Below are 13436 nucleotides of genomic sequence, written 5' to 3' on the forward strand. Positions count from 1 at the left end.
ATCCGAATTCTGGCATTTGTTTTGTTGATTTACACAAGATGAAAATACAGCATTTTACTATTATACAGGTCTATATAAACTTAGTAACAAGGAGGTAGGAAATTTTGATCATATTGGAAAAATATCGATTAATATTTGTAGAACACAACACAATGGTTCATGTAAAATATGCTCCAGACAATGTGAAATAGAAAATAAGATTTTATATACCAACATTTATATGTAAACTTAATAAACCTATGCGAAAGTCCATTTTTAACCCCCGGGGCATGATTTATATAACTTCTAAAGAGGTCATCAAGGCAAGGATTCATACCAAATATCTAAACACCGAGTCTTAAAGCTTCCATAAAAAGATTGAACTGAATTTCAAATATAAGTATATATAAACTTAGGTTTTATTTCTAATATTATTTAGCTTTTATTACCTACTTTTGCGTCAGTCAGAAACAATAAATATTGTTGTTGTTAATGGGTTTTGTGTCACACTGACACTGTTATTGTCATAAAGCAGTTTTCCAGCTAAAATTTCTCCACCATTTCTATGCCAAAAATGTCTAATCAGTCCTTATTATCTTCAATTTATTGATGTTCAAAATCATAGCAAAACCAAGATCCAGCATGTAACTCAGGTGCATTCCCTTGATGTCATTTTTCAAAATATAAAAAAAATGTTCACTTTGAACTATATTGATAAAGCTTCATATGATACTTTCAAAAAAATAAATCTGACTTACAGTTTTTTCTACAAGAAGTGTCAGGAAACAATTAATTCATTTCGCCACCCATCATATGAAATGAGCTGAAATGATTTACTTAAGAAGAAAGAGTGACACCCTAGAAAGATTCTTAACATGGTATAATGACTCAGTGAGTAGTGCTTTGTTTTTTCCTATGCCAGTTATTACTTGCAATCCTTTCTATGAAGAGTATAATAACTAAGTAATTAAGAACACAATAGTCCATAATAATTTTATCATAAATATTATAGTAACATGTAGGGCAATCACTATAGGTAATTAATACCCCAACAGCAACTTTGACATTTTAAAAAATAAGTGGTCTGAAGAAACAATTGAACTCAACCTAATGTAAATGAAGTATCAACTGTGCATAATGAATCATTTCAATTAATTGCAATATCAACCGAAGTCTTCGTATGAGCGTGGATTGTGTCAGCTGCACTGTGTTCCCTGTTACTATCACCGTCGGTTTTACTGCGATCAGGAAACCCTAAAAGGCATATCACCGTGGGTTGTGTCAGCTTCACTATATTCCTTGAGGCTAAAACCGATGGTTTTCTGCGATCCGGATCACCTAAAAGGCATATCACTGTGGGTTGTGTCAGATATTCACTGTGTTCCCTGAGGCTATCACCGATGGTTTTACTGCGATCAAGACCCCCTGAGAGGCCTACCACCGTGGGTTTTATCAGCTTCACTGTGTTCTCTGAGGCTATAATCTTGGGTTTTACTGCGATCATGGCCCCCTAAAAGGCCTTTCACTCTAGGTATGGTCAGCTTGGTTATGTTTGTGTTCCCTTTTGCTGAAACCGGGCTTTGTTTTCCGTTAAGAACTACTAGAAAGGCCTATCGGCGTGGGCTTTATCAGCTTCACTGTAATCCCTGCGGCTAGAACCGGGCTTGGTTTCGAGTTAAAACTACAAGAAAGGTCTATCACCACCGTTGGTTTGGTCAGCTTGGCTGTATTCTGACTGTATTCCCTGAGGCTTAAACTGGGCTTGGTTTTCTGTTAAGAACTGCTAGAAAGGCCTATCCTCGTGGGTTTTGTCAGCTTGACTTTATTGCTTGAAGCTGGAACCGTGCTTGGTGTTCTGTTAAGAACTACCAGAAAAGCATATAACCGCGTTTGGTCGCCATTCAATTTGGGTTTTGTCAGCTTTACTGTTTAACATGAGAATACAACCGGGTTTTTTGTTAAGAACTACAAGAAAAGCCATGTGTTAAGTCAGTTTGACTACCTTTAGTGAGGCTAGAAACGGGCTTACGTTTCCATTCAGTGTTACTACAAAGGGCTATCACCATGGGTTTGGTCAGCTTCACTGCATTTTTTTAGGCTAAAACTGGTTTTGGATTTTCGTTTAGAACGACGAGAAATGTCCATGACCGTGAGTTTGATCAGCTTGACTGTATTCCCTTGTAAAACGGATGGACGAAAGCGGCATACAACATGTGTTTTTGTTTAGGTTTTTTAGGTTTTACGTCGTCACACCGACAAAATATAGGTCATACGGCGGCGTTTGAGCTTTACTGGTGGAAAAAGACCTCAGGTGCCCTTCCGTGCATTATTTCAGACACGAACGGGCACCTGAGTAGAACCACCGACGTTCCGTAAGCTTTCAGGATAGCTTCTTTACATGAAATAATCCAATGTCCTTATCGGAATTCGAACCTTCACCGATGATGGTCAAGTGGTTTGAAGTCAAACCACTCGGCCACGGACATATTGTAAATAACGACTATGTTAAAAAAATGTTTTTACAATATGTCGAAAAAAACAGATGTCTGGAAAGATGGCATCAAAATAAAGTAGTTTAAACACATATACATACAGTATATCTTGATCAATAATAGTCTGCACAAAAACACATTTCAAATGAAACATCAGTGGGTAAAGGGAATTAACTATGAAGACTTCACCTAGATTCACTAATGAATATTTTCCCTTTGATAACAATCTAATCAAAAAATATAATCACGTTTTATCGCAACAGCTTTGGATTTTTGAAGTTTTCACCATAATATGTATGTTTAAAAGCTGATTTCTGCTTAAACCGGTGCTAGGGGGACATTGACAGTAACCTGTACAGACCATAACTCTTCAAGAATAGGATTGTTTTGAAAGAGCCTAAAAGTTTTCCATTTTGATGTTTTCGGGCATTCTTTTAGGATTTTTTTTTTCAAGTAAGCTATGATTATTTTTAAAATGCCAAGTGAGTGAATAGTGTTTCTTAAGAAAACCCCCAAAGTCCGTTTTAAATAAATAATTCGTTCATTCAATAAATGTTTTTGTAATGGGGTATACGGTGCGCATAGAACTCCTAAATAGCTACAGTCCTGAATCGAATCTTAATATTCTTTTCAGATATTTCTTTTAATTATTTGAGGTTTTAGATGCGCATCCGTCAATTATATGTATACAGGTCTTTTAGGGTTTTCCATTCCTAAATATCTTATTTTTCTACTTTCTAATTTTCATGAAGTCTTATTTTTATTATAACACCGTTTCTGCAAAACCACATGAAAGTAAGTAGGCTTCTCGTGTAAGTATATGCACATAAAAGATAAAAAGTCAACAGATTTGGGAAAACCAGTAGTTGTCACAGATACAATGCCTTTCTGCATTACACCTTATAAGCTTTCAGCAGGGAAAACACTAAACTCCGCTGATACTGGTCGTTCAATGTCTGTCAAGAAATTACAAGCACGTTTTCATTTCAATTGCATGTAGACGGCACCTTAAATCAAATGATAGAATGAAATGTCGACTCACTTTGGCATCTGTTCTCCCGTACATCGAAAACAAAAGTATTGATGTAAAGTATTGTTTCTAAAAACGGAAGCCACAGTAATCGTGGGAGTATTCATGTGGGAATGCTGTCAGTAGAATAATAAATTTGGTGATATGCTATGAAATTGAGATTAAACCTTTGCATGCCGGGACAATTGTCGTCTGCTAAAATGTCATCTTTTTTATTTTAGGTTATATACTCAGGCAATTTAATGACAAAAATATTAAAATAATTATATGAGCTTAAATCACGCTAAAGTGACTTTTGTCAAAGTCCCGGCATGAATTCAGCACAGATACTTTGATATCTATCTTATGTAGGAGTTATAAAGTCCTACGTAGGAGTTTAAAAGTACTACGTTTGAGTTATAAATCCTACGTAGGACTTATATAGTCTTACGTATGAGTTATATTAAAGTCCTATGTAGGACTTATAAAGTCCTACGTAGGAGTTACAAAGTCCTACGTAGGAGTTACAAAGTCCTACGTAGGACTAATATAGACCACCTTTAGTGAGTGAAATTTAAAAAAGAAACATATCTACTTTGGGTGAAGTCAAAACATGTTTATTTTACATTTGTAAAAAGGCTGTGTAGCAAATATCAATGGTTTCTAATATCAAATTTGAGCATAGTATTTCTTAAAAGGAACTTGACAATATAATATTTAAAATAGTTCAAATCGCGGAAATACTTGTACCTTGACAAGATTATAATACTATAACAATCACAAAAGAAAGATAAATCATTGTGGATTAAGATTGATCTAAAGGTTCATTATTAAATGTCTAATTGAAAACTATTGAATAATATCATATTTCAGGTACGTTGCACGGTTAAATTCAGACTAAGGTGATACAATCTTTACAAAGTTGACGTCTTTGTTTTTGTCGATTACAGAAATAATGCTTTTGGATGAGATCCACAATTTCTTTATTGCCCATTGATGTTAAGTCAGTGTTATTTCATCGGATCTTGTACGTTTAAAAGGTAAGTCAATTTAATAGATTTTGTACGAATTTTAGGCTTTTTATTATTATTATTATTATATTACTTTTCTGTTTAAAATATTTAATTGTAATCTTTCTTAACGAACATCTTTCTTAACGAGACCTTGTTACACATAACATAAATGGTGTTGACTCTAGAACAGCAATGTATTTATAGCAACGACGTTATGCTAATACGTGCGATACGCGTAAAATGGCATCGAAGGAATGGTTAGCTATGTACTGTATATCTTAAGAAGCGCATTTAGATCTGCGCAGTTGTGAAAATTAGAATTAATTACACGAATGAATTGCGTTCTTAGGATGACGTCATTTTACATCGGCTGTCTTATAGTCTGGCCCGAGGGTAACTGTTTACAGCGGTAACGATGCTCTGCAGGGAGCTAGATATTCCAGACTGTTATGGTAGCCGATATATGATCCCTTTCTTGCATATCACATAGAAAGCATATTTCGGAAATAAATTACGAAAACTAATATTTTCATTTATTATATACTTATAAATGAAATATTGAGAAATATTGATGAAATAAAATGCGTATTTTCATTTTCCGTATTTCACTGTAAAATTATTCTTTCATTGCAGTGAAACATATTTTCCATATTTTCACTGGTGTCTTGCCGGACTACTTTCTTTTAAATTCTGCCAGTACACAAAATTTAAGAGAAGTCTTTCAAATTTTAATGTAAAAAAAGAGAAAAATGTATATAATAAACAGAAAATTCAAGTTTATTCTATAAATACATGATTTATTTAAATCATCTTGTGGCATGAAACTTACCATATTTCACTCGTGGCTACCGCCACTCATAAAAAATATTTATTTTCATACCACTCGATGAAAATAAATCATGTATTTATAGAAAAAGCTAGAATATCCTCTATTTAGCAGTTTTTCTTATAGTAGCGTATGAATTTACAACTTTATTCACAAAACGACGGCAAAATGATGCATTCATATATGACGTCATTTAAAGCACTCGATTTGTCTTACACATTGTAAGACTAAAAGAATCTTACAATGGCTGCCTAAACAGACGGGAATATCTAGCTCAGTGGTAACTTTTTAGGGCGGTAACGAGGTTCTATAAATATTCTGCATTTCGCTTGAAAATATAAAATGAAATAAAATAAACACACACAATTTTTATCAACGTTTACACAATTCATTATTCTATAATGCTCATGCAAACGGTAGACTTAACGCATGTGAACACAAAACGTGCATTATTCTACAACAATTACTTCCTAAATCTAGCATTTTTACCCAAGAAATACCTATATCAGTATTATAATTAACTTATTTTTTTGCTTTCAGAAATGGATTTAAACGATACAAAAATAATGTTTAAAAAGTGAATGAAAGATAATTTGATCCTATTGGGGTTTAAACCCACGCCCCTCATTTAAATGCGATTGACAGTATTGGTAGCCTATTTACTACTATTTACTACCATTCAAGGCGGGGGTAACGAATTAGGATTTTTTTTTTATTTATTTAACATCAACTGTTGTAGTAATTTGTCTAATATTTTAAATTGGGACTATATAGCTATATGTTAATACATGTATATTGATCTATGTTTATATGTGATACGTGTATGGAAGAGGAACGTAAGTTTAATTTCTTATTTTTGAATACACTTGTTCTGTTCTGTCATAACTTAAAGGCGCATTATGCCCAATAAATGCTTTTATTTTTATTTCTCAAAAGCTTTTTATTTATTATTATTATTATTATTATTATTATTATTATTATTATTTTAACAACTAGTACAGTTATACTGGTTTATTACATGCTTTACGGTGGTTTATAGAAATATATCAATGATATAAAACTGGTAATTTCACTGTTTGAAACAGTGAAATTACCACTTTGATAATTTCATTGTTTTGAATTTAAGCCCCTTACGCTGTTTCAGTGAAATACCAGCCTGCAGGGTACTGGGTACCAGCTTAATGACGTGACATCGTAAATGACGTCACGTTGTATTATTATTTAGCGCTTTTCATTCAGTATTAGTTTTAATGTGTTTTAAAAACTTTCTTTGCATGAAATAAAATTAAATTTGTTTAGTTTAGTGTAAGATCGAAATATATTTCACATTGTGAACACCAAATGTTCATATTTCACTCGTGAAATATACCTTTTGGTGCTCACTCGGTGAAACATATTCCGATCTTACACTGAACTAAACAAATATCCTCTATTTAATATTTTGTATGGAAGTCAAAATACAACTTTGTTTACATTTCTACTTTAAAGTCTTTTATAACTAATACTTTCACATGCAACTCTTCTTTCATCCAGGTGATAATGATCAGGTGATAAGCCATTTACACGCTCTTAAACCATTATCTAAACGCTATAATACGTGTTTTGCGCTTTATAAAGATGGAAACGGAAGCTTCAAAGGGTCATCTTGTCATAAAAGATTGCGTAAGAGGTGACCCTTTGAAACTTCCGTAGATGGAAAATTTATGAATAAAAAACTTCCGCATTATTTTTTTTTAATTGGATTAAGATTTAGTGTTCATAACTTAATCGAGAACCATAACCGAGAAGTAGTTATTGTTTGTCTCTGATTAAGACTGACTTTCTATAAGACCAAGAAATAATTATAATCAAAGAGAGTACTGTTTTGTAAAAGAGTTGTTACATGAATTGTTTCGATTTAATATTATCTAGAACTCTTTAACTGTCATTGAAATGTTCTGAATCAATAATGTATTTGGTTTTAGGGACAGCTTTTTAAATGACTGTATTTTCATGATTGAATTTAATCATGTACATTTCAATTCCTTTTGAAAAAAAAGCAAAATGACTCAAAACAAATGAAGAACGCACTAACTAAAATTTATCTTAATCGTACATTTATAAACATATATTAAAGGGACGGCACTGATATTTTTTTCTTGACTGAACTAGATTTTTTACTTATTCATGTCGGACTAAGATCGAATAGCACAAAAATACGTTTTTCAATTTATTCGGAGTATATTTTTTAATTATCTTTTGCAAATCTTTCTGTTATAAGTGTCCCAGCTGATCTATATAAAAAATTCAAATGTTATGTTTTAATGCTTTTGGACTTCTGTTGTGAAGTTTACTTAAAAGTCAGTTAAATAGATTTAAAGTGATTTCAATGTTACAATCAAATCATATCTTTAAAACAATTATCAGCATGCATTCGTAAAAAAACAATGTTTGTATCCAATTCTGATGTTTGAAACAGATTTTATTTCTATTAGTTTGTATTTCCTTTCTTTTAGAGTATATGCAGAATGAGTGACACATTGATGGTTATAGCTATTGATATAGGAACATCATACAGTTGTGGTTTCTACTCATTCAGAAACGATCCAAAGGAGATTAACGCTGTAGAATATTTCTATGACAAAGTTCCTACGGTAGTGCTTTTTGACAAAAGAAAGGAATTTCATAGCTTTGGCTATAAAGCAGTGGACAATTACAAACAGCTTTCAGACGAAGAAAAAAGATATTGGTACTACTTTAAAGATTTTCACAAGATATCAAATGAGCATAAGGTATGATTTCAACTCATCAAGATTATTTTGGGGGAGAGTTGGGACAAAGAATAAAAGCATTTACATGATAAATTATTATTATAAGTACTTGAGTAACATTTGACTTTTTACATTAAATATTATAAGGAAATGAGGAAGATTTATAGATCTGAATAGATTTTACCCCGTCAGTATATGTTTTTAGTGTCCGTGTCCATGGTGTCCCGTGATACTTGCATTTCAGTGATTATTCTCTATGCAAGGTTTGAGTTTTATAAGATACAAAAAGAAAAAAACAAAGCATAGCTATTAAAAAAATCAGCTCTTATTAGTAATAATTTATCTCTTCATTTTGCTAAATATAATAAGTATTCAACAGAAAGAAGTTTTATATTTTAACTGAAGCACTTTAAATATATAGTGGTGTGTATAGAACAAATTCCTCATGTTATTTTCATAAAATGTATAATACACTCAGCCAACAGAACTAGAAGTGACCGAATGCAGCGGTAAAAGACTGGAAACGTACAAAGTGTATGGGTCCATAATAAAATACTTTACAGACACAATGTTAACCAAGTTGCGAAGAGTTATAAATTGTGATATTGGAATAACTCGCATACGCATACATGTCGTGCTTATAGTTCCTCCCGTATTTTCGAGATCCAACAAGTCTATGTTACAGAAAGCCTTTTCATACGAAAGTTCTTTTCTCTGGGTAGGCAGTTTAATCAATATCAATTTCAGATAATATTGTATTCATTCTATCAAATTCCTATATTAAAATCTTTAACCAAAATCGCATTGATTTGTAGAATTTAAAAAAAAAATGTTTAACCTGCAAACAATTTGTCCAATGAAATAATTGTCTATGTAGTACATGTATATTGTAATGTTTTTTCGGTATTTTCTTTCTTTCTTTTCTATTTTTTCCTTTTATTCTGAGAGCATCTCCTATTTGCTGTTTTGTGGATACAAATATGACTCTTGATTTATGTTTTGGAACAGGCTGGATTTATTAAAAACTATTCATTTTTAAACGAGCAAGAGGCTATTCTTTCTTATTGGAAGCACATGTGGAGTGACGAGGAGATTCTTCCAAAGAATGTTGACCTGAATAATGAAAATGGCTTCCTCCTTGTAAATTTGAAAGGTACTGTCCATGAAAGAAATTATTCTATTATAAACTCAATTTTTTATTAATTAACAATTTTATGACCTTTAAGTGTTGTTAGAAGATTGGTACATGCAAATACAATATTTCCTAATACTAAGTATTGAACGAAGGCTTGATTTCTCATAAATAAAATTAAATTGTCACATATTCTTTTTTACAACGCTCGGATTTAGTTTAAAGTACTTATTTAAGGTTATTTACATAGAAAGTTTGACGCTGATTCGTTCCATTTTCGAGTCTGATTACCAGTAGTGGGTGTTACATATGGAAACGTCGCGGTGACCCCAGTAAGGTTTGGACTCGAACCCCTATGTTGATAGGCTGACATCTACGAGGCAAACATGTTCATACATGTTTGAAATATTTCATTTCCGAATATCAGAAAATGTTTTATCAATTAAAAAAATAACACTGTTGATTAATTAAACAAATATTTATAACAGATAACTATTTGATAATTTGTATGGAAAATTGAAAGCAATAATTAATGAAGACAATAATAAAGAAATTTATCTTATATAATAAATCATTGATTATCTTAAGCCATTTCCGCCTACATTAAAGTTCCCATAAGTATTTTACAGCGTATATCTGAAGAAAAACATTTAAACACTTTCAGGGTCCTCGGCATTGATATCAGCGAATTCGACAAAAGATGGGATTCAACGCAGACTTGCATATGTTGCAGGTGGTGGTTGGGGTGGTCAAGCTGTGCATGAAGAGCTAAAACAGTTCATTATTAAAATCGTGGGTGCACCTGTGTTTCTCAAGTACATCGAGAGTGAAGGCGACTTGTTTGATTTTGAAAGATATGTAGAATCGGCATTTAAGCGTTTTGATGAAAATAATAAAATGAACTTCAGATTATCGTTAAATGATTTATGTGAGCAAGAGTACAATGAAGATTTTAAAACTGTCATAAAAGAATCACCATTTTCACATGGAGTGAGGGTTATATCTAACACCGGTATCATAAAAATAGAACCCAAGATCTTGAATGGTTTCTTCAAGAAAACATTAGAAGCGATTGTGTCAAACATTAAGGACATCTTATCTGACAAAAGTACCAAGGAAATCAAAGAAATTGTAATGGTGGGCTATTTTTCAAGAATAAAATTAGTCCAGGATACAGTAAAACGTGCTTTCCCCTCATATCAGGTTCTTGTTCCTTCTGATCCTGAATTCACACTAGTTAAAGGTGCAACTCTAACAGGGCATTACGGTAAAATACCATCACCACATCCAAAGGTGAGAAGCATCGTTTCTCAATATACAATAAGTGCTGTTGTGCAACACATTAATGATGAACGTGAATGTCCAGAACATGTAAAAGAGAAAAAGAAGGTTTTGATTGTGAAAGGATCACATGTACAGGAAGGTGACAAACAGGAATATAACTTTACAATGGATGACATATGTGATATGGAACACATTGATATTTGCATTTTTGCCTCTCCTAAAGCAGAAACATATGAATCTGCATCTTTACACAACGATGGTGTTAAGATCATTAGAAAAGAAAGAATGAATTTCAACGGCGCTCACACAATGAACGTCAACATCTCTTTAGTGTTTGTGCCATTTGGGTTAAAATGGATTATATCGGACGAATGCAGAAAAGTGGCGAATGGCATTGAAAATTTAGATGAATAGGAGTGGGAAAAAATAGTTACGATTTCAAAATTATTATAATAATTAATGTCTGTTTTTTTGTGTGTGTGTTTACTTAAAGTATGGTATATAAAGTTTAGACCATATCTTTGCCTGGTCAAGTACGAGTTGGAGCGAATCTCTATCTTGAAAAATGGTGATTTGTGTCAAAGTGCAAGTAATGAATAGCTAAAAATATTATTTCTCTGGTATTTTCTTTATATTTTGTACATAATTATGCATTTAGCTTAGATTATATATTTATACAGTGATACGGTTGTTTATAGAACTGTACAATAGAATATAGATGTTAATAAGTTAAAAAATCTTTAAAAGTTATTGACAACCTGAACTTTTGATTATCATGCACTTGATATTAAATACTAAAGTTAATTTTTTATTATTATTATTATCATCATTTTATGTACATTTCAATTTTGCAAATTTGCAGAATGAAGATAATAGGCAATCACATTACTGTACATGTATCTTGTATAGCAATTAAGTATATTGATATACTCATTTTTAGATACTATGATTAATATTGTTTTAAAAGAAAACGTTTATATATAACAGAATATTATAAAAGCAAATTATTTTTGTTACATCTGTTGTATAAGAAAAAGATGTTAGTATTGTTAATTTTGATCTGGATAGATTATGATTATATTCCACTAGACTTAAAGAAATAGTCGCTCTTCTATTACAAGGTCAATCTTATCTAAACAAAATAGTAATTGTTGTTCTATATCAATGCATATGAATATCTATATTTCTATGTATGTATATATGTAATATTCTTCACCTATTGAAGGAAATAAAGATGTTTATTATAATATGTAGTTTATTGCCAATGTAAATACTTTAATCTATCTTTTAAAAGTGCATCTCTCAAGTCTGCAAATAGAATCAGTGGCGTATCGACCAATACGCCATTAGGCACGGGCGTATTATATACGTAAGAAAAAGTTTCAAAAATAAAATTTCAAAAATGAAATCATTAATTTGGGCGTAGATCGATCAACATCTAATTGATTCTACAGGTATGCTTAGGATGTTACCTTATTCGAATATGCGTTACCTTTTTATGAAAAATCAAAAATTCAATTAAGAAAGAGAGTAAAAATATGATATAAACAAGTTCTTTGGAATTTTCTCTTTTTTCAGCTTGAGTTAAGCGTTATAATGCTAATAAACCTCGTCAAAATCCAAATAAGGATAAGAAATTGTCCAATATATTACAATCATTTTTTCCCCAGTAGAATCAAATCAGTGAACATTTATTTCATTTTTTACATCTAGATCTATATGCAAAATAAAGATCTTGTTTGCAACTTGGCGTTTTTAGCACAATGGAAGGGAGTTAGCTCTATGGAATGTCTTTTTATATTTTACCTTGTAACGATAAATTAGTATATCATTTTTAAGTAAGTAATATATGTATTATATGAATTATACAATTATTGACTATATATGTTTATACCAACATGCTTTAAGTGCGTGAGGCATTTAACTTCGTAATGAAATAACTTAAATATTTCAAATGGAAATTGAAAGGCTAGAGTTGAGAACAAAAATGTTAAACACAATATTTATTGTCTACAACATTGACATAATACGCATTACAAATATTTTAAGGAAGCTAAATGATCGTGCAATACTACATTTTAGCTGCAAATACGATAAAATCTCGTTACACTAAACATTTAAGCTGTTCTGTTTGTATTAAAGTCATACAGATCATTTTAAAACATATTTTCCTTGATTATATCTCATGTTATAAGATAAAACTAAACTTGTTACAAAAGGATATAAAACCCATCTGTTTACAAGAGAGATACCTGGCTATGTTTTGTTTTTCTAAAAGCAAATAATTTTTTAACTATTTAAAACAGTGTACATCTTAGACTTCGTGCTTTTTCTCTTACATTCAATATATGTACTTGATGTTATTTTTATAACTATAGATAAAGACAATAGTTAAGTACAATTAGCTTAAATATCCCCTAAATCCTTAGCTATAGCACATAGCTATATTTGATAAATAAGTCTCTGGCGATCCTTCGGCCAAAAAACCGGCACTCGGCGTACACTTATAATAGGCAGAAGTACGCCCCTGAGAATGAAAATATGATTCAGTATGAACGTAACAAATTATATATAAATACAAGCAATTTATAGGTATAATTATTGTTCTACAATTATAGTCCATGAATTTATTTAAAATTGCCTCAAATTACATTTAACAGGTAGAGGGACGATTATAAAGATTCACCAGCGCAAGGACTACATTTATCGGTGAATTAAATATTGAGCGAAGGGAAGCCACCCTAAAAATACGGAGGAAAGAGTTTACTTTTGTTATTTCCCTTCTGACACTATCATAATTATCAAGAGTGTACTTCTATGCCAATAATTTAGATTTTATCAATCAACTTGTTATCTAACAGGCAAAAGAAAGAGCATCGAAAACACGAGGCTATCTGATTTGAATTTGGAGGGGGGAGGGGCAGGTAGCCCTGAGTATAAAATCAGATTGC

The 13436-nt window shown here is 31.6% G+C and overlaps 2 protein-coding genes across 2 annotated transcripts; both read left to right on the forward strand.

Moving 5' to 3' along the window:
• Positions 1-6936: 6936 nt before the first annotated feature.
• On the forward strand, positions 6937-8820 carry LOC132745893 (heat shock 70 kDa protein 12B-like). The gene is made up of 3 exons (XM_060734900.1): positions 6937-6981; positions 7815-8090; positions 8548-8820. Exons 1-3 carry the CDS (start codon positions 6937-6939, stop codon positions 8818-8820), a joined length of 594 nt encoding a protein of 197 aa, XP_060590883.1.
• Positions 8821-9101: 281 nt separating this feature from the next.
• On the forward strand, positions 9102-11712 carry LOC132745892 (chaperone protein DnaK-like). Its single transcript, XM_060734899.1, has 2 exons — positions 9102-9222; positions 9866-11712. The coding sequence occupies exons 1-2, from the start codon at positions 9144-9146 to the stop codon at positions 10897-10899; spliced, it is 1113 nt and encodes a 370-aa protein (XP_060590882.1). The 5' UTR covers positions 9102-9143; the 3' UTR covers positions 10900-11712.
• The last annotated feature ends 1724 nt before the right edge of the window (positions 11713-13436 follow it).

Source organism: Ruditapes philippinarum, unplaced genomic scaffold (genome assembly GCF_026571515.1).
Source record: "Ruditapes philippinarum isolate M1 unplaced genomic scaffold, ASM2657151v2 ctg8322_1_1_1_1, whole genome shotgun sequence".
Taxonomy (NCBI): Eukaryota; Metazoa; Mollusca; class Bivalvia; order Venerida; family Veneridae; genus Ruditapes; species Ruditapes philippinarum.

Excerpts from the sequence above, each read along its gene's own strand:
- LOC132745893 (XM_060734900.1), top strand. The coding sequence starts at position 6,937 with ATGGAAACGGAAGCTTCAAAGGGTCATCTTGTCATAAAAGATTGC. Across the intron at positions 6,982-7,814 it reads ATCTTGTCATAAAAGATTGC|AGTATATGCAGAATGAGTGA; the intron begins GTAAGAGGTGAC and ends CCTTTCTTTTAG. Across the intron at positions 8,091-8,547 it reads AGATATCAAATGAGCATAAG|CCAACAGAACTAGAAGTGAC; the intron begins GTATGATTTCAA and ends TAATACACTCAG.
- LOC132745892 (XM_060734899.1), top strand. The coding sequence starts at position 9,144 with ATGTGGAGTGACGAGGAGATTCTTCCAAAGAATGTTGACCTGAATAAT. Across the intron at positions 9,223-9,865 it reads CCTCCTTGTAAATTTGAAAG|GGTCCTCGGCATTGATATCA; the intron begins GTACTGTCCATG and ends AAACACTTTCAG.